The sequence below is a fragment of the Larimichthys crocea genome, chromosome XV (assembly GCF_000972845.2).
Source record: "Larimichthys crocea isolate SSNF chromosome XV, L_crocea_2.0, whole genome shotgun sequence".
Classification (NCBI taxonomy): Eukaryota; Metazoa; Chordata; class Actinopteri; family Sciaenidae; genus Larimichthys; species Larimichthys crocea.
The window spans coordinates 13,948,689-13,969,393 of NC_040025.1; the positions used below are offsets into that span (position 1 = coordinate 13,948,689).

Here is a 20,705-nt window from a genome sequence, read left to right on the forward strand (position 1 = left end):
TGCTTTAACGGTGTGTGTGTGTGTGTGTGTGTTTGTGTGTGTGTTGTGTGTGTTGTGTGTGTGTGTGTGTGGGTGGTGTGTGGTGTGTGTGTTGTACAGGGTGTGATGGGTGTGATGGGGGAGCTGGTCTGGGGTAAGGTGGAGGGCTTCTCTCTCTGGCCGGCTGTCATCGTGCCGTGCAGGGAAGACGATCAGCTCTCAGGGCAGAGGATGGTGCAGTGGTTCGGACAGAGAATGTCCTCTAAGGTGAGTCAGAGGTGTTTATGAAATATGGCACATAATTATGCACACACATGCGTATATTGTTTTGTTTTTACTTGTTTGTGGTCACGAATCTGATACTTTATCAGATCTAATGTTAACTAGACAAGACTTCATACACTGTGCTTTTTATTGATTGTTTTATGTCATTTTACATCATAAATCCAGTTTGGGCTTTAAATTTACCAACTATTTCTGTCTGTTCTGTTTTTTTTTTTTGCCTGCTAAGTTGCTGATGTATATCTATTTCTGATCTCTGCTCTGATTCCAGGTCAGCCTGAAGACTCTGAAACCATTCGCTGCCTTCGCTCAGCACTTCTCTCCGAACTCCTTCGCCATCCTTGTCACCTACAGAGAAGCCATCTTCCTGTCCCTGCAGGTCTGTGTTTGTGTCTGTGACCCGATAAAGTTTTCCACACGTGATTCATGTTTGTCCTCCTGCTTTACACATGTATGCTCATGCTGTCAGGAGGCAGCTCTACGCTGTCAGAAACATTCTCTGCGTGTCTCGAGGACAGAGACGATCTGCTGAAACAGCTGTTGGACTGGGCGCTCGGAGGATTTCAACCCACGGGGCCGGAAAGACTCAAACCAACGGCAGCCCTGAATGGTATGAGCATGAACATTTAGAGTCTGAATGATGAGCTCTGACAGTTGAAGAGAAATGTTGCTGCATGTGACCCCACACAAATGATTGTGCACAGAAGGAAGGATCATGCAACAGATTGTACATGTCACGTTTGTTTGTCTTCTGTCCAGGTGTTTCGAGACCAAAGTGAAGAAGAAACTCTTTATGAACGACAACTCCTCTCAGCACTCCCTCAGCCCCTCCACCCAGATGAACATCAGCGCCTACAAGCTGAAAGACGTGGCTGTCTGCTTGAACAGCTGCCGTGCAATTTAACAGAGAAGTTCTTGTACAAAGGTGGAGGTGAAGACGAATCTGATAAAGAAGCGACAAAGGAAGAGGATCCAGAAGAGGAGGAAGGACAGCAAGGCAGCAAGACGGGAGGGACAGAGAAAGATGTCTGCGGGGAGGATGGAGAAGGGGAAAATGGGATGGGAAGAGGGAAGGGTAAAGGAGGAGAAAAAGAACAGCAGTGTGATGGATGAATCTGATAGCGACATGTCTCCGGACTTTGTGCCGCCCAAGGAGAGGACCTTCAACAGATCTTACAGCAAGGTTGGCCAGGTGACAGCGTCTACAAACAGCCGGACCAGAAAACTCCGAGGTTTCAAAAACACAACAGCAAATTCAAGAACACAACAGCAAATTCAAAAACACAACAGCAAATCGGATAACACAACAGCAAATCGGATAACACAACAGCAAATCGGATAACACAACAGCAAATCGGATAACACAACAGCAAATCGGATACCACAACAGCAAATCGGATACCACAACAGCAAATCGGATACCACAACAGCAAATCGGATACCACAACAGCAAATCGGATACCACAACAGCAAATCGGATAACACAACAGCAAATCGGATAACACAACAGCAAATCGGATAACACAACAGCAAATCGGATAACACAACAGCAAATTTAAAAACACAACAGCAAATTCAAAAACACAACAGCAAATCGGATAACATAATAGCAAATCGGATAACATAATAGCAAATCGGATAACATAATAGGAAATGGGATAACACAATAGCAAATCGGATAACACAATAGCAAATCGGAATAGTAAATCAAATAACACAACAGCAAATTCAAAAACACAACAGCAAATCGCATAACACAAAAGCAAATTGCATAACACAACAGCAAATCGCATAACACAACAGCAAATTCAAAACGATAAAGGTAGGTACCCTCGGGGGACATGAATCGTCGCTGATTGGACTGGTGATCCTTTAAACTGGAAAGACATGGATTACATGTTTTCAAAATATGAGCGCTGTTAGTGACAATGTACGCGCTGATATTAAAAAATATTTTGATGCACGGCATGGATATGACGTGATACTACGGAAGCGCATTGCATTCAATGGATTAAAAAAAAATGACCTGATGTGATGAACGTCAGGTTGTAGCTCGTTGTGATGAACGTCAGGTTGTAGCTCGTTGTGATGAACGTCAGGTTGTAGCTCATTGTGATGAACATTAGGTTGTGGCTCGTTGTCTATCTTACTATGGTTGAAAATATGCATGTTTTATCGTTTAACAACGTTTCACTTGAGGTTATTGATCCTGGAAGTGCCAATATCTTTCTAACTTTACCGAAGTGCAGTGGTCAATGAGGCACCTTTCCTTGTCCTTTCCTAAAGTGTCAATTTTTTATTTATTTTTTAATCCAATGAATGCAATGCGCTTCCATAGTATCACGTCATATCCATGTCGTGCATCAAAATATTCTTTAATCGCAGCACGTACATTGTCACTAACAGCGCTCATATTTTGAAAACATGTAAGCCATGTCTTTCTGGTTCAAAGGACCATGATTCATGTCGCCCGAGGGTACCTACCTTTTTTTCGTTTAGATTTTGCTGTTGTGTTATTCGATTTGCTGTTGTGTTATTTGATTTGATTTGCTGTTGTGTTTTTGAATTTGCTGTTGTGTTATTTGATTTGCTGTTGTGTTTTTGAATTTGCTGTTGGGTTATTTGATTTGCTGTTGGGTTATTTGATTTGCAATTGTGTTTTTGAATTTGCTGTTGTGTTTTGCACTTCAGGGCCATCGTAGAAACACAGATCACAAACATGTCGCTGTTGACGAGCTCACACTGTGTGTGTGTGTGTGTGTGTGTGTGTTATTCTCAGGTCACCTGGTTCTGAAGGATCTGGGTATCAAAGTAGAGAAATATGTGGCCTCAGAGGTCTGCGAGGATTCGATCGCCGTGGCGGAGGTCAACCACGGCGGGAAGATCATCCACGTCGGTGACGTACGGTTCATCACGCCGACACACGTATGTTCACACACACGCCCGACTGCTCGACTGATGTCGTTCAGCTCAGCACTGAATTGAACCTTCTCCTCCTGTTTCTTCCTCTTTCACCGCTCAGCTCGAGCAGTGGGGTCCGTTTGATTTGCTGATCGGTGGCAGCCCCTGTAACGACCTCGCCATTGTCAACCCACACAGAAAAGGCCTTTATGGTACGGTACTATTGTATGCTCTATAAAGTGACGTGTCCATCTGTCACAATACGAACAGTTTGGGGCTCTTGCTGTTTGTTGTTTCTCTTCTGCTGTGCTGTAATCCCCCCGTCTGTCCTGCAGAGGGCACTGGCAGGCTGTTCTTTGAGTTCTACCGCATCCTCCAGCTGCTGAAGCCCAAAGAAGAAGACCCGCGGCCGTTCTTCTGGCTCTTTGAGAACGTCGTCTTCATGAACTTACACGACAAATACAACATCTGCCGCTTCCTGGAGGTGCGCCACATCTGCTCCTGATTGGTTTCTGCTGCTATAGCTATCTGCTATCCTTTTAATCTCTCCTCTTTATATACATAATATATTACAAGTATTATTATACATAATATATTACAAGTATTATTAACATTTCTATATTTATCTGTGCCTCCTGTGCATCCATAAAGTTTCATCTTTACTTTTCCATTCTTTTCTTTCCTTTCCTTCATCCTGCTACTTTTTCCTCTCTTCCTTCCTCCCTTCCTGTTTCCTTCCTGCCTTTTCCTTCCTCGTTACACTGCTGGTTTCCTCTGACTAACATGTCCTGAGCGTATTCTGTCTGATTTGTGCACACAGTGTAACCCGGTGCTGGTGGACGCGGTCAAACTCAGCCCGGCTAACCGAGCGCGTTACTTCTGGGGAAACATCCCGGGCATGAGCAGGTGAGACCTTCAATTAATCCTGAATTATAACAGGTTAATTACTCTACGGAACAAAGAAAGGAATTATACCCCCAGCTGGACCCCAGCCGGACAGATTCAAGGTTAATGAACAACAGCAATGGACAAATGTCAACGAGTAAAGAGTGCTTGTGTGGAAAGATCTGCAAGAATGAAAAGGGCCTAAAGATCCATCAAACTAGGATGAAATGTAAGGAGCGACTGCAAGCACCACAATGCACAGGTCTAGAGCCTGCTGAGACAGAGGAGGAGCCGGGCCCGGAAGCACCCCACAGAGCCCAGAGCCTCCAAGTGGTGCAAACAGTCCTTTCGAACAGGCAGTCTGAGAAGAGAAGGATCAGATGGCCCCAAGCCTCTAAAACAGCAGAGTGGAAGAAGTTTGACGAGGATGTGGACAAGGTGCTGGAAGCAACAGCCAAAGGAGATGTTGAGAGGATGCTTCAGACTATGCCTGGCCTGTTTGAAGGAGGAAGTCGACCGACACCTTCAGCGACCCACCCGAGACCAAGAGCTAGGACAGTGCAAGGCTGTAATAAGACCGCCAAAGCCTGCTGAGGCCTTCGATCTGAGGGAGCCACTACTGAAAGAAGTTCAGGAGTTGGTGCGGAAAGCAAGGTCCAGGTCAGCACCAGGACCAAGCGGAACGTCCTACAAGGTCTATAAGCACTGTCCCAAGTTGCTTCACCGGCTTTGGAAGATCTTGAGGCTCATTTGGAGAAGAGGGAAAACAGCACAGCAGTGGCGGTTTGCAGAGGGAGTGTGGATTCCTAAAGAGGAGGACTCAGAGATGATCAGCCAGTTCAGAATAATCTCACTGCTCGGTGTCGAAGGGAGAATTTTCTTTAGCATTGTAGCTAAGCGACTGACTGATTTCTTGCCTGAGGGTCTCAGCAGGATCAACATCTAAGTGGCACAGATTGGAGGTGGGAATCATCGCAGGCTGCACCATCTCAGTGGTCCTGTTCGCTCTAGCGATGAACATGTTGGTGAAATCAGCAGAACCGGAGTGCAGAGGTCCCAAGTCCAAATCTGGGATCCGCCAACCGCCTATCCGTGCCTTCATGGATGACCTCAGTGACCACCAAGTCAGTGCCTGCAGGCAGATGGATCTTGACAGGACTGGAGAGGCTCATGGGATGGGCCAGGATGTCATTCAAGCCAACAAGGTCAAGTTCCTTGGTCTTGAAGAAGGGCAGAGTAGCAGACAAGTTCCGCTTCTCAATGTCAGGAACACCAATCCCACCATCTCTGAGAAGCCAATAAAGAGCTTGGGAAACCAAGAACACCTGTGAAGAACTAGAGGGATGGCTGAAGGATGTGGACAAGACAGGCCTCCCAGGACAATTCAAAGCATGGATTTACCAACATGGGATTATGCCATTGATACTGTGGCCATTGCTCCTCTGAGTTTCCGATCACTACCATCTCAGATCTGGAAAGGAGAGTCAGTCGCTACCTGAGGAGATGGTTAGGACTGCCGAGGAGCTTAAGCAACATCGCCCGCTATGGAAGAACCTGCAAACTGACACTCCCCTTGAAATCCATTGAGGCGGAGTTCAAGGTCTTGCGTGCAAGGGAGGTGCTGCAATTCCGCGAGTCAGTGGATCCAAAAGTATCTGGGGCAGGAGTAGCAGTCAGGACTGGCAGGAAATGGAGAGCAGAGGCTGCAGTGGAGCAGGCAGAGTCCACGGTAACATGGCCAGAGGAAGGGCCGGTCTAGAGACCATAGCATCCCCCCGTTTTGACAAGGCTCAGGGAAAGGAGTGGAGGAAACTAGTCCAGAATGAGGTGAGAGCAGTGGTCGGGGAGGAGAAAACCAGCAGAGCAGTGGGAATGAGACAGCAAGGCGCCTGGATGAGATGGGAGCAAGTTGCAGAGAGGAAGATCTCGTGGACTGACCTTTGGCAGGCAGAGCTACACCCCATCAAGTTCTTAGTCCAGGCCGTCTACGATGTACTTCCCAGCACTTCCAACTTGCACTACTGGGTTAGTAGTTTGTTCGACACTCCAGCATGCCCTCTTTGCCAAAGAAAGGGGACCCTCGAGCACATATTGAGTTGCTGCCCAAAAGCTCTGGGGGATGGCCGTTACCAATGGTGTCATGATCAGGTGCTCAAGACCATCGCAGAGAGCATCTATAGTGGCATCACCAGCTGTTGGAGGTCAAAACCCACCAAGAGAGCCATCAACTTCGTCAGAGCTGGGGAAGAAGCCAAGTACAACACAAAGAGCAACATCCTCCTTCCTTGTATCTGTTTTCATCTGCCTGTTTTACTTCCCCCTTTGGTGTTTCTTCATCTTGTGACTCTTTGTAACTTCTGTTTTCTGCTGTTTATCTCCCTTCAGGCCCATCGCACCGTCCCCGAGCGACAAGCTGACTCTGCAGGACTGTTTAGAGATCGGCAGAGAAGCCAGGGTCAGTGACTGAAAACTGCAACTCTAAACTATTATGATTAAAAATGTTCATTAAGGTCCGATCAGTCACTCAGCGTGTTGTTTTGTGTTCCAGGTAACGAAGGTGAGGACGATCACCAGCAACTTAAACTCTCTGAAGCAGGGCAAAGTGTTTCAGCTGCCCGTCCTCCAGAAAGGCAAAGAGGAAAACCTCTGGATCACAGAGATAGAAAGGTACGTGTCATACTTAAAGAGTGTGTGTGTGTGTGTGTGTGTGTGTGTGTGTGTGTGCGTGTGTGTGTGCGTGTGTGTGCTCCCTGCTTGACACACGCCTTCTTCTCTGTCATTGGTCACCAGAATCTTTGGTTTCCCCAAACATTACACTGACGTGAGGAACATGAGCCGGCAGCAGAGGCAGAAGGTGCTGGCGAAGTCATGGAGTGCGCAGGTCATCCGTCACCTCTTCGCTCCCCTGAAGGACTACTTTGCCTGCGAGGTGGTTCCTGTTCCCGTAACCACGTCCACCACCTCCACCCCCCCTTCCTCCCCTGCCTCTTCAGAGCTGCAGCAGCTGAGATAGGAGAGGTCCCTGTGGAGTTGTGTATGTATAGGGCATAAATTCTCTTTGCAGTCTCCTCTGACAATCAGGCCTTTGTGGATCACTGCCAGACTGAAGTCACTTCTGCCAAAATGGTGGCTTATTCTCCTTCGAGTTGCTGGTTTTTCCTCCTGAAGTTCTCCAACTGCCAAGTCATTCCAGCAACCAGCAACTCATTTCAGCTTGGAAGGCTAAAGAGTAGAATAATATGTGACAGTGTTCATCTGATTAATTCTGCAGGAGGAGAGCAGGTGAATCTGAGTGAACGTTGCTGTTTGCTGATGATGGTATCTCAAGTTCAGCTGATTTCCTTCAGGCCGTCACACAAAGTGTTTGTATCACCTGTATTTAACTTAAATGTTCATATTTGCAGGTCATATGTGAGATTTTGTGTTACCTTTTTTTTTTTTTGAACACATTAAAACTGTATGACAGACTGAATATGGATTTTCTTCAATGTGAACATGATTTTTTTTTAAACGCCTCGCTGTGTTCCTCTCGTGTTTGAGAGAAGAAAACACTGAAAATGTACTGTAGTTTAAAAAACGTTGCATTCTGCAGTAGCTTACTGAATCGTCTGTGTTGATTTTTATTGACAGTTCAGACACTTTTGGTTCTCTCTATATTTCTTTGTTTTTATTTGTAAAGTTAACTAGTTTGTGTATTAACGAGGACACATTAAATTGTATTGATTGTTATTGCTGTGTGTGTGTGTGTGTGTGTGTGTGTGTGTGTGTGTGTGTGTGTGTGTGTGTGTGTGTGTGTGCGCGCGCGCGCGTGCGCACTGCCACTTTTACACCAACAAAGCTGTGATCACACGAAGACTCGGGAGTGTCTAACGTGCTGTGGTTAATGCCAACGAAGCCAAACTGATGGTTGATTAATGATGAAATGGAAACATCATCAAACCTCCGACAGCGTCCGTTGATGTCTGAATCATAACTGACATTTTTACCTGAGACTCTAACAAACTACCAAAAAATGTTTTGGTAGATTTTGACTCAGGACTGTTGATGAGACAAATAAAAGAAAAGAGGTTTCTTTGATTTTTGTCCCACAGCTGATGTTTTGTGTTTTGTTGTGTGAAAGTGTGTGAAAACAGCTTCAGATGAACACAAACTGTGACTGAACACGGAACACTGAATCAATCTAACACTTTCTATGACACTGTGGTAGCATCTGCATTATTCTCTGCAGGGAAAAGACTCAAATACTGGTCAAGAGGTCCAGCTCTGTCCTGGACTGCCCCCTTAGACTCCATCATGACTTCATGTCTTATTTACGAGCTGCTGTAACAGGTGAACCTCTCAGGTGTGGGATCATTAAAGTCCTTCTCGTCTTGTCATATCAAATTGTATCGCATCTTCTTTTCTGCAAAAATAATCCCAGTAAAATTCAGCTGTGCTAAAGATCCCCAAATCAGAATGAGAAACACTTTATTAATCCCTGCAGGGAAATTGTTTTTGTTACAGCAGCTCCCAAACGGTAAGTTAGACAGTAAGTGACAGCAAGAAAACAAAACTTTAACACTATACACATCCTATTTTAACACTATATACACACATGTATAAATAACAGTTAAATAAAACCAGTAACAATTAAATAAAAACCAAGTAACAGTGAACTATGGAATATGTAAATCTAAACCTTCTAAAGAATTTAGTCTTTGAGAGACTGTACAGATAGATAGATAGATAGATATACTTTATTTATCCCAAGCTGGGAATACACTGATTGTTAAAGTGCAGTATGCATGTGAGGAAGATTTCACTGATGTATTGCACAAACCAGTTCAATATCTACTGGACTTGACTTGGAGTGTGTGATATTTTGAGGAGGAGTTGTAGAGACGGATGCTCACAGGTAGGACAGACTTGTTGTGTCTCTGTGTGGAGCATCTTGGTACAATCACCACAAAAACACAATTATTAAACAAAAAATGCAGCCTTATGTTGTCTGTAACGAACAGATTATCATTAAAAAACTAAAATATAAAATGTTTTTGTGTGCAAATAGTATAAACGTGATAAAGTGTACATGTAGTAGTGGTTTAGACATTAGTTTAGATATTATATCCAAACCCTCACAGGATATATTCTGTTTAGAATAAATTAAACTACTTTATTTTATTGCTGGCACAGTATTTGTTGATCTTCCACGTGTCTGTACAAATATAAATAAAATAGTTATTAAACAGTTATTAATTATTGGTTTGTTTTATTTTGTTAATAAGTTTTGAATTTCCGGTGCGTCAGCCGTCGTTACGTTACGTTTAGGCGTTACCCGTTACGCCCTGACGTCATCGACTCGGTTCTTCCGCTGCCGGTAGAGTGAACGTGAAGTGAAGCAGAAGAAAAAAGCAGAAGAGTCTTTTTATGACGGAGAGAGACACCGGAGAACACCCGACACCCGAGCCCGACAACTGTGAGAGTCTATCCGCTGCAGGTAGGTCCAGGCCCGGCCTCGCTCAGCCTCCTCTGCCCGGCATGTGAAGCCCCGCGGCCGGTCACAGGAGCCGCCACAGCGCCGTTAGCTCGGGCGGAGCGTTAGCCGTGACTGGCAGGACCCGCCGGGCTGCGTCCCGGTCCTCCGTCAGCCGCCTCGGGCGAGGCTCGTTTTTATCTAATTAATTAATTAATTAAAAATGAATAAAACCGTTAGTGACCGTTAGTTTGATTTTAAGATTTAAAAAAAAAAAAAAAGTGTGTCGCATTAAACATTACAACAAGCTAACCGCAGCTAGCCTAGCCTGAGCACGGCGGTGCGCTGCTGGTTTCAGGCCGGGGGAGCGCCTCCATGTCCGGGGTGAGGTGAACCGACTCACCGGTGTTAGCATCTAGCCATGGACGACAAACGGAGCTAACGGTAGCTACGCCTTTTTTTTTCTTTTTTTCTTTTTTTTCAGTTAACGGTAGAAGCGAGTCTGCGGCGGGTTGGAACCGGTTCGTCGGGCGGTTTGTCCGGTAACGGCTCCGTTAGCCGAGCTAAGCTAAGCTAAGCTAACCGTTAGCTCAGCCGGGGCCTGCGGCGCTAGCAGCTAACAGCAGGCTAACGTCAGTCACCGTGAGGAGCTCCAGATTATTATTTTATTATTATTATTATTATTGTTGACAATCTGACCCTTTAATTTATGACATTTCTATAAAATGAGACACGTTTGAGCTCATTGTGTTTCCTGTTTATTCCCATAAATTGAATTTACAACCATATAAAACAGAAAAAAGGAGAAAATTACGTGATATTTTATAGTTTTTACATGAAAAATAACTCAAATATTCCTAAAAGCATTTATCTGGCTGTTAAACATATGAAACACCTGATTTATTTTGATTTATTTAATAAATAACCAACAGACAAGAGTTTTATTTTATTTACAACCATATAAAACAGAAAAAATGAGAAATTATGTGATTTTTTTTTTTTCATAGTTTTTACATGAAAAATAACTCAAATATTCCTAAAAGCATTTATCTGGCTGTTAAACATATGAAATACCTGATTTATTTAATTAATATCCAACAGATGAGCCTGTTTCATCCCACAAACAGCCCCCAGTGTGAATATATTTTATTTACAACGATATAACGCACAGAAAGGGAGAACATTCTGACATGTGAGCAGCTGGAAGCAGATTATATTTGATAGCAACAGGTTTATTTGAATAACTAACAGCCTGCCCTGCACTGAGGGTCACCTGATCCACCTGAACCAGGATCAGTCGTACAGTAGCGGACTACATCCTGGACTAAAGCCCCTCCAGCTCTGACTTTCAGCTGGCCCGGTCTGACCTGTGAGGAGTCCCAGCCGGGGCTGTGGAGGCCTCATGGACTCTGTGATCATTACAGACATATATCTGTAACAACAGTCACTTTTATATTTCCTTTTTTTTTGATAATGTCATGCTGTCATCCGCTGATGTACGACCTGGGTCTGGTTCGCAGTGTGAGTATTGTTCTGCGTGTCAGAATGTTTGGGTGTGCCCACAGGCTCGTCTTAAGCGCTGGGTGTTGATTGATCGGTGGCAGCCAGTGCAGCGCTCAAACCGGAGGCTCGCCGTGTTTAAAGGTTTCAGGAAAATCCTGAATGAGACGAGAAGCTGCCAGAATCTTTGGTTCAGACTGGTTTTCTCTGGTGATTGGATTAGACTAAATCTGAATGCCTTGTGCATTGTTTTATTGTTCCCCAGAGCTGAAACGATTAGTTGATTAATGAATTAGATATTATTTGACAAATATTTTGATAATTAAAGTCATTTTTAAGCAAAAATATCAATGTACAAGCTTCAAACATGAACATCTGCTGCGTCTTTGTCTTCTGCGACATTAATCTGAATATTCTGAAAACAGAAAAGGGATTTTAAGGATGTCAGCTCGGTGCTTCGAAAAACTCTGCAGATGAAACGTCGTCTTCGGCCTCAGTTCACAGAGTAAAGAGTAAATTATTTGAATTATTCCTGAAGTAACACACGCAGATGTTTCCTCTGTGTCTCTGAGTTCTGCAGTTTATCGTCAAAATACCTCGTAATAATTAATCAAAGATGCTCTCAGCCTGCAGCTGTGTGCCAACGTGTTTCAGCTGTGACCAGTTAGTTTGTCTCCACCATCAGGTCGAGTTTACAGCTGTGTGTGTGTGTTCTTTGTGTCATCAGGTGACCGACCATGGCTGTGAACGTGTACTCGACCTCAGTGACCAGCGACAACTTAAGTCGTCACGACATGCTGGTGTGGATCAACGAGTCTCTACAGATGAACCTCACCAAGATAGAAATGTTGTGTTCAGGTAAGAAGTTCTGATCCGCTGACGAGGAGGTGACCGAGCTCCTGAAACAGATCCATGACGGGAAATGTGTAGCACGCAAGACATTTTACATGAGTGTGTGACTTCACTGGTGTTGTCGAACAGAGGAACACGGAGGAAGCTTCATCAAACATAATCCAGGAGAACTTCGATCAGATTGTGCTTTTGTTTAGTGTCTTAAAAAAGTCAGATTCTTTGTCACAAGTTAACGTGAGCTGTCCTGATTTAGCACATCAGCTGCTCACCGTGCTTTAAAGGTCACATAGAGACCACTGTCGATTAAAAAAAACAGGCTAACTGGGCTCGTTCAAACCAAAACACCCAGAGTCTCGTCAGGTACGGTTAAAGAATAACAAACTATGCAGTGTAACGTGGTTAACTCTTTGTCTGAATCCTGCCAGCAGGTGAACAGGTGAGATAAGGTTCAACCACACCCCCCGTGTGTCAGCTCCCGGATAGAAACATGATCCAGAGAACGTGTGTGATCTAAACGCATACAAACACGAGCTGTGTGCACATTCTGCCTCCTGCAGATCATCATCAGGTTTATACATATTTGATGGTAACAGGCTGCTCGGACCTCGAGCATCAATCACAGGTTCAGAAAAATCCAAACAAAGTTTTCAATGTCAGTTTTAATCCGTCTGCCGCTCAATCATCCCGTCGGAAAAGCCCGAGAGCAGCTGGTAACCTTCACTCTTTTGTTTCACGCCCATCTGCCTGTGCACACACGTGTTGTCTGTCTGGCTTGTTAATATCCAAACCTCCAGTGTTTTGTTTGTGTGTTTTGATTAAAAGGCGTGTCAGCACAGCATCATGCCGGCACAGCTCGCTGTAATCTGTGCTGGACAGATGTGTCAGTCATCTGGAGCTACACGCATTATACGATATTAGAAAGTAGTTAAAGGTAATGTAACACGCAGCTGCAGAGAGCCGCTGAGTGACGTGCTAATGATGAGCTGCTTTGTCGTGATCAGCAGAAACATTCAGGCCAAAACCACACGAGACAAAAGTCAGAAGATGAGAGCTGCTGCAGCCTGAAGTGTTTTTATCCTCCAGGCTCAATCAGTCAGATTTTTCTTGTCTCTTCTGTACAAACGGCACAAAACAAGAGCCGAGCGAAGCTTTTCAGTCTCTGATGTTTAAATTTAGAAGTGTCTGTTTCTCTCTCTACGTGTTGTGATCGCAGACGTTCGATGTGATGTAATTCTTTGCCTTGTTTTCTTGGTCCAGGTGCTGCCTACTGCCAGTTCATGGACATGCTGTTTCCAAACTCTGTGCCTCTGAAGAAAGTTAAATTTGGTGCCAAGCTGGAGCATGAATACATCCACAACTTCAAGCTTCTGCAGGTCTCCTTTAAAAAGATGGGAGTCGACAAAGTGAGTAACACCGCCTCAGATTAACTTAATTACATGAACACGTGTAGAAACCTGTCATTGCCTTTTGATATTTGAACTTTTACTCAAAATCAAGTTCATACAAAATCTGGAGGATTTAAAAAAAAAATAAAGTGTGTGAGGCCGAACATTTTCACGTTCTACCTGAGCAATCGGATCAACGTGTGGCAGGATGAAGATCTCTGTAAAATATCACGGCATCACACCAAACCATCTGCAACCTCTGATGACCATCACCGCTCATCATCTCCTCATGTTAGAGACAGCTGCTACACAGAAATGGTCACTGACTGACTGACCCAACAAATGCAGACAGGATGACTAATGATCAAAGTATGGAGACACTTGGACACGGATACGAGATCAGGTCTCGCCGTGCAGATGATTATGACGAGTCATCACTGTGTGACTACACAGGTGAGCGACTGATGACTGGACTTATAAAAAGGAAATACTTAAAGACTACACTGTGATGAATATTTAAAATACTGTAAACTAGACGTGTGTCTGTCCGTTTAAAAATCTTGTTACCCATGTCCGCTCACCCTTTTTGGACACAAGTAATACAAATTTTAAAAAATCAGAATCTGACGAAGCACTTCAAAATAAAAACCTTCCCGCTTTTATTGTGGAGAAACCACAGCGGGCATGAGTGGCACTGAAAACGGGTGAACATTAATTAATCACGTCGCCTGATCGTTGGAGATTAGTGAGCGCTTGGACCGGATTAGTTTGACACACACACGGGACCTCGATAAAGAAAAGATCACGTCTAGTAACTCAAGTCTTTGCAGGTTCTGAAGTTGAGTAAGAAGAAGAACAGAGGAGCTGTCTTGAAATGTTTTCAGAGTGACCTCACCGTCGCTCCTCGACTCCGTCGTCCCCTCCCAGCCAGCTGAGCGGCCTCTAATCATGACTCATCTTTTTTGTCAGTGCTCTGTTAGCTCGTCTGTCACAAAGGGATGACTCACGCACCGGGTTCAAGGGCGCAAACACACCTGAAACACCCGGCCGGGTGTTTCAGGTGTGTTTGCGCCCTTGAACCCGGTGCAGAAAGGGTTGTGTTGTTACATACACAGCCTCATTATTACTCATTTGTTCTCCCAACATGCAGCAGCTCGACATAAAGCCTCCGTAATTTATTCATGGCTCCGCTTCCTTCCTGCCGTCCACTCATCATTATAACTCCACGGATCGGTCACATCAGCTCATTCACCGGCTCATAATCCGAGCCCCATTGTGTCTGCGCCGCGGACTTTGTCCTCGTTGGTTCAATGATGTCAGCGTCTGTTGCTGAGTCATGGAGTTTACCGCTGAGCCGCCTCCCACACCGACTGCTGCTGCTGTTTTCACTGCAGCCGACCAGCTCCGAGTTTAATGAACATTCAGTTAGTTCATAAAGTCCAGCAGCTCTTTAAGTCAGCGTCAGTCCTTCCTGCTGCACCAGCGTACCCTCGTCACGCTGATTGTTTCTCTTCTGTGAAAGAATAAAACCTGTTCAGTCCGGTTCAATCTTTCATCTCATCGCTGACGTGGAAACTTCTCCTGCGAGTGAACTGTTCCACATCGTAGATCTCATTCACGCTTTTCATCCATCCGTCTTCTTACAAGCTGCTACAAGACTTTAAGCAGATATCCGTCTCCTTAACACGATACCTCCTGTCCTGTTACCAAAGTACAGAACTAAACTATAATGACCACATGTACGTAAGTCATAATCTATGTGACGGACGTGTTGTTGACGTGAGGTTCCATCCCGGTCCTGACCCTCCTTCTCTCTCTTCGTGCTTTCAGATCATTCCAGTAGACAAACTGGTGAAGGGGAAGTTCCAGGACAACTTTGAGTTCGTCCAGTGGTTCAAGAAGTTCTTCGACGCCAACTACGACGGGAAGGAGTACGACCCAGTGGAGGCGAGGCAGGGCCAGGACGCCATGCCCGTCCCCAACTCTGCCACGTCAGCGCTCAACAAACCCCCTAAAAAGGCCCTCGGTCAAGGTCCGAGCTCCGGTTGGTCAAACAGTTTGAAGCTGATGTTGAATTATGATGTGCAGGGCGTTACTGACCTCGTCTTCCTCGTCTGTTCAGCTCCTCAGAGGCCACCAGTGGCGAAGGTAGCACCCAAGCTGGCGAACGTCAGCGCGAGGAAGCCGGGGATGGGCGGCGGCGACGAAGAGAGGGCGGAGCTCCTGAATGAGGTCAGCACATCACCGAGAGGAAAGATAAAATCCAGCTCCATAAAGTGACGACTGAAAAGAGAAAATATCTTTTGTTTTTCCACAGATGGAGATCCTGAAATCCACCATTCAGGACATGGAGAAGGAGAGAGACTTTTATTTTGGTAAGCTGCGGAACATCGAGCTGATTTGCCAGGAGAAGGAAGGTGAGGGCGACCCCACGCTGCAGAGGATCATAGACATCCTCTACGCCACAGATGTGAGTTCATCCGTGAGTTAATCCATGACAATAACCGCCGTAATTTAATGTGTAAATCTGTGATGTCTCTTCACTGTTTTGGTGTTTTATTTTGAAAAAGGACTGTGCGACAGGCTGCCCTCTCCAGCCGTCTTCTTGAAATATCCTGTGTTATATAATCTGTGGGAGTTCAGCACCAGATTAAAGCACATTTGCTCGGCTGTTAACAACTGCCGATGCCTTCGTGGATTCCTGCAGAGGAATGGCATGCGGCCGCTCGCCGAGGCTGAGAGCAGCTCTGCAGACAACACGAGAAGTTACACAGACGCATGAAAACAGATATAAAGTTCATCATCAAAACGTCTGGATCAATATTCAAGTTCTGATACATGTAACTGTAATTTAACTCAGAGAAATCAGATTACTTCAGTCAGTGATACGAGTCTCTGAGACTTTTACTGAACGTGTTTGTCGGCGCTCTCTGGTGGACAAACTCAGATTAAATGAAATGATGTCCAGCTTCAAGTATACAGACATACATGTTCTGAGGTGTGTACTGTGTACTGTGTGCAGTACTACACCTGCTGCCTCGACACAGTACTGCAGTATCAGTTTGAAGTGCAGCAGCTGATGAACTGAGGAGTCACAGTTGTAATCTTCCTGAGTTTACTGACAGTCTGTATTAATTATTTAATGAGTCTAAACAGAAACACAGTCACCTGATCTTAATGTTTTCATTTTAGTTTTGTCCCGCCCCTGTCTCTTCATTCACGTCTCTTTCTGTCTCTCCTCGTCTCTCCTTGTCTCTCTCAGGAGGGCTTCGTCATACCGGATGCGGAGGAGCAGGAGGAGTTTTAATATTCAAGACTGCAGCAGCTTTTCACTTAGACGCCCTGGTCTCCAAACCACCTCGAGATCTTTCCTCAAGCCCAGACGGCCAGTTTGGTTTTATATCCAGCGCCAAACTTGATCTCGACTTGTGGCCTCCCCTCCTCCCTCCTCGCCTCCTCCCCTCCTCCCTCCTCGTCTCCCTCCTCCCCCTCCTCCCTAAACACCTGCTGGACTTCTTCCTGTAGCCTTCAGCTGCCCTACAGCACAGCTCCTTCTCTTCAAACATCTTTAACCAATAATCAACAAAGCCTCGGTCACTGCCTCTTCTTCCTACACACCTGTCAGTCTGCGAGAACCCCAGCCACCCCCACCTCCACCTGAACCCTCACCTGAACCCCCATCCTTCCCAAAACCAGATCAAGCAGTACATATCTGGTTTTTGTAATGGACTTGAGTGTGAAAAACACGGTGATGTTCTCTGTGTGTGTGTGTGTATACGTGTGTGTGCGCGCGTGTGCGTTTGGTCGTATGTTTAAAAATCAATTTGAAACAAATCAAACGTGAAGAAACCTCCTCGAAGACCCGGCTGTCACGTCACCGCTCGCCTTGTCCCAAACTAACCCCGGCGGTTTGCTTCCTGTTCCTGTGCCTCTCCTGTCGACACTGAATTTTAATCGTTTGGAGGAAAAACATTCCCGACTAGAAGAACCAAAATCTGACCAGCTAGTCCCCGATTTTTAAGTCCAGCTATGAATGAATTACGCTTTTTGAGACGGTCAAATCGAAGCAGCAGCGAGCTGCCGCACACACGTATGTAGCCGACGAGTTTCCGAGCAAACCGAACATGTGGCGTGCACGCTGAAGGGCTCAGGGTTTAGTCTGGGACGAGGCCACGGTCGGGTCTTCTCTACGCCTTTTTGATTTAGTCCTGTTCAGTTTCAAAAGAGCTTTTTTTGTAAATGTATGCCACTGTCTCATCACATTGTCCCTCCTCTCCCCCACACTCCATTTTAGTTCTTCCCGTCGAATTAATGTTTTTTTTTTTTTTTTTTTTTTTGGGCACCTGTCAGTCAAGCTCTCAACTTTCCACATTAGTTTTCTCTTCAGGTTGAGTTTTTCTTTCACCCCTCACAGATCTGAAATCAGACCTTGGTGTTCACATCTCAGCTTCCTCTTCTCAGAACGCGTCACACAGTTTTTGTACGTTTGGTCTCTTTAAGGCGCGTGCACTGTTTCTTACACCAGTGGCCCTTAAATCAGCCCCAGCCATTAAAACAAATCAGCTCCTGAAGACCGGCCACGTGACGAGCACTGTGAGCTCGAGCGCTTCGGTTCCTTCGTCAGGTGGATTCGATGTTACTCGGTTACTCGTTTCTTTATTTTGGGATCAGTGAGTTGACGTCTGCCACGCTGAGGCTGAATCCTTTTTGTGATTGCAACAGGTGTCTCCCCCTCTTCTTCTTTTCACACAGTTCGACCAGTTTTAATACTAATATTGTATCTGTGGATCTAATCTGAGACCAGTTTTTCCACTGTACTCTGTAGAAATGTAATTTGAAGCGACACACCCTGTTAGCAGCAAGTAAAACTTTATCGATGGCCTTATTCAAAAGTTTTTTTTTTGTTTGTTTTTTTTACATTTTACTTAAATGTAAGTTTCTGCTGTTTTGGGGCGAATGTTTGTACTGTTAGTCATTTTTATGTGTTCTGAAAATAAACAAAACATTGGAGGTATTTTTGGACGAACGCTCGGATGTGTCGGGGCGCAGCAGGCCGCCTGTCTTCCATCAAACTGTTTCTGCTGCCAGCTGAGTTTAATTCAAAGATTTCTTTGTTTGTTTTTTTTCCTTCTGCAGATTTACTAAATCTATTCTGTAGATTCGAATCGCTGACCGAGCGGCTCTCGTCAGATCTTTAGTATTTAAATGTAGCGACGTGATTGGATAGTCGGCAGAGCTCACGCGCCTTTAACAAACACTGCCACGAGGTTGGATGTTGCACTAAAATCAGAGAAGGGTGCCCGGGTATTACGTTTTTTAAAAATATTTTCAGGTAGTTGCTGAACTGATCTAAACTTTGATTTCTAAATCTTCCTTTTTCAGAGCGTATGCTGTTTTTCTCCAAAGATCTGATCTGAAATTTGTTGAGGTGCGGAAACATGTTTTGGTTTAGTCTCTTCCAGCACACTGGATCTCTAAATCCACTCGCAGTGGTGTTCTGATTGACCGGCAGCTTTAACCTGAGAGGTTTGACATCAGTTTTGTTCGACTGTTATCGGACTCGTAGCCAGTTTTACTCAGTCGACCAGTTTTTGGACAGGACAATCATCCAGACGAGTCAACCCGTGATCTGAGGGTCCAACACTTCACAGGGCTGTGGAGCAAATATAAAATCTGACTTAATTTAACACGAGTTGGTGCCAAAAACTGGGACACTGTCTGTGATAAAGGGCTCGTTCGCTCTGCGGTTCATCTGAAGCAGCTGTAACTTCACACTGAGTCAAAGCTTTCAGGTGGTTTCATTTTGAATCCGATGTGCTGAAGTTCAGGTGCAACGCAACAAGAGTTCCCCAAAATGCTCCTTAACTGTCAGGACCACCTTTGACCGCGTTTCCTCTGAACTAAAACTCCACTGCTGTGCAGAGAAAACAGCTTCCTCAGATCTTAATGAGCGCTATTGAATCATTTTCATCTGTTTCATCTTTAAAGTGTCAGAAAATAATTAAAAACAGAGATTCCATGTAAATCAGAAAAAATGACTCATGAGTTTCAGCTCAAACTGAATAAACGCGCCATGTTAACCGCGAACACTCTGACTCGTCAGGAGCTGTTACAAACGTCCTGACGCTCTTTCTTGGGGTGTGAACCCGTTGGTGATTGTTGGGTGAGACAAATCGTAGCACACTGAGGACGGACGCACACTTTAAACAGTTCCTCTTTTCTCTGCATACTTCGAGCTGCCTAACAGAACATCAACATGTGGCGAGCTGTTCTGACGAGTGTGTCGTCGAGCCTCAGTGAACAAGTGCTTTTTTTTTTTTTTGTTATGCAATGTTAAAGGGGAGCAGACGTCCCCCTTTACATCGTGGCCTCTGTACTGAACCCAGTGCCAATGTAACCTCCTCCTCCCTCCTCGAGCTCCCCAACAGTCTGTTACTGTGATCTCAAGACGTTTTCACGACCAGCCGCTGAAGGTTTTCCAAGTTGTGTGTTGACTCCTGTGTGGTGTCATGAAAGTAGTAAAGACGTGTTAATGTAAGTGTGAACTGAGAAGGACTGTGTTTGATATGAAACTCTGCAGATGTTTTTTCAGTCACACACACGCGAACAAGCTCAGGTGGCCTCACACAGAAAATAACTAATGAGCGCAGATTACATCTGGAAGCATGTAATCAGTTTACTGTTACATAGTCGAGGATTACTTGATTACATTTTTGATTAAAGTCTTTAAAATACGGTAAAAACTTGGGAGAAAAATCAGTGTTGAGTGAAGATGAAGGTTCAATGCATTGAAGATGTTTGAAGAGAGAAAATAAATTGATTTGTCCATTTTTCTTTAGAATAATATGCAACATTTTTCATGTTTAAATTTGAAGTAATTCAAAAGTAATCAGATTACATTTCTTTTGTAATCCAGCGGTTTGTGAGACCCAAATCTCTCAGATCTGCCTGATTTAAATGAAGAGCGTCCATGCTGCCGTGGAGGTTCATGCAGGTTTGTGCGTGTGTGTGTTGGCTGAAAACGTCTGAGCAGAGTGAACTCTTTAAAGGTAACGCTGGCGGTTTGTCTTGACCTCTGACCTTTTCCTCTCTCTCTCTTTCTCAACAATCGGTGCCGATAAGTGAGTCCACTGTGGGCCGAGTGCCGCCCGAGCCCCTCAGCTCCTCCTCTTGTTTTTATGTGTTTGTTATACTCTGGTAAATTTTCTTCAGTCCAGTTTGGTACAGACAATAAAACAGTATTTCCACGTCACCGCTGGCCTGCTTTGTTTTATTTATATTTTAAATATTACAGAGTTTTGCACAAAACATTACAAACACTATGTAACTTTGGGAGAAGTACGTAACGCTTTACGGCACTAAGTCACACAGCAGCAACTATTTCACTGATTCTGGTGAAACTGGATCATATTTTATGGAGGAAATGTTTTCTGGTTTTCCCTCTGATGTCCTCCGGCTGCTCCGCCTCA

General features: G+C 44.9%; 3 protein-coding genes across 7 annotated transcripts in view; all 3 read left to right on the forward strand.

Annotated features, from left to right (window-relative positions):
* LOC109141590 (DNA (cytosine-5)-methyltransferase 3B) overlaps positions 1–1,143 on the forward strand; it is an 18,382-nt gene extending 17,239 nt beyond the window's left edge. For both annotated transcript variants that reach the window (XM_027288492.1, XM_027288491.1), the window contains exons 5-8: positions 100–246; positions 533–640; positions 731–871; positions 1,021–1,143. In XM_027288492.1, the coding sequence (XP_027144293.1) occupies positions 100–246; positions 533–640; positions 731–793 (318 nt within the window). In that variant the 3' untranslated portion in view covers positions 794–871; positions 1,021–1,143. The remainder of the gene's footprint in view (positions 1–99; positions 247–532; positions 641–730; positions 872–1,020) is intronic.
* A 244-nt stretch (positions 1,144–1,387) lies between these two features.
* LOC113747723 (DNA (cytosine-5)-methyltransferase 3C-like) lies at positions 1,388–7,776 on the forward strand. The gene is made up of 8 exons (XM_027288552.1): positions 1,388–1,453; positions 2,914–3,186; positions 3,284–3,374; positions 3,498–3,646; positions 3,983–4,068; positions 6,433–6,502; positions 6,596–6,714; positions 6,838–7,776. Exons 1-8 carry the CDS (start codon positions 1,388–1,390, stop codon positions 7,058–7,060), a joined length of 1,077 nt encoding a protein of 358 aa, XP_027144353.1. The 3' UTR covers positions 7,061–7,776.
* Positions 7,777–9,350: 1,574 nt separating this feature from the next.
* mapre1b (microtubule-associated protein, RP/EB family, member 1b) lies at positions 9,351–20,488 on the forward strand. Of its 4 annotated transcripts, none has more exons than XM_019272513.2 (7): positions 9,351–9,523; positions 11,727–11,857; positions 13,109–13,254; positions 15,067–15,280; positions 15,359–15,468; positions 15,554–15,718; positions 16,499–20,488. In XM_019272513.2, the coding sequence occupies exons 2-7, from the start codon at positions 11,737–11,739 to the stop codon at positions 16,541–16,543; spliced, it is 801 nt and encodes a 266-aa protein (XP_019128058.1). In that variant the 5' UTR covers positions 9,351–9,523; positions 11,727–11,736; the 3' UTR covers positions 16,544–20,488. The 4 variants fall into 4 exon arrangements, with proteins under 4 accessions (XP_019128058.1, XP_019128060.1, XP_019128059.1 ...); XM_019272515.2 differs by having other exon boundaries at positions 9,352–9,523; positions 15,554–15,706; XM_019272514.2 differs by having other exon boundaries at positions 9,353–9,523; positions 15,067–15,268.
* The last annotated feature ends 217 nt before the right edge of the window (positions 20,489–20,705 follow it).

Bases quoted from the DNA above. Each gene is read 5' to 3' on its own strand.
- LOC113747723 (XM_027288552.1), top strand. From the start codon at position 1,388: ATGTCTCCGGACTTTGTGCCGCCCAAGGAGAGGACCTTCAACAGATCT. The intron at 3,647-3,982 runs GTGCGCCACATC...TTGTGCACACAG, and splicing joins ACATCTGCCGCTTCCTGGAG to TGTAACCCGGTGCTGGTGGA. The intron at 6,503-6,595 runs GTCAGTGACTGA...TTTGTGTTCCAG, and splicing joins AGATCGGCAGAGAAGCCAGG to GTAACGAAGGTGAGGACGAT.
- mapre1b (XM_019272513.2), top strand. From the start codon at position 11,737: ATGGCTGTGAACGTGTACTCGACCTCAGTGACCAGCGACAACTTAAGT. The intron at 11,858-13,108 runs GTAAGAAGTTCT...TTCTTGGTCCAG, and splicing joins GATAGAAATGTTGTGTTCAG to GTGCTGCCTACTGCCAGTTC. The intron at 15,281-15,358 runs GTTGGTCAAACA...TCGTCTGTTCAG, and splicing joins CGGTCAAGGTCCGAGCTCCG to CTCCTCAGAGGCCACCAGTG.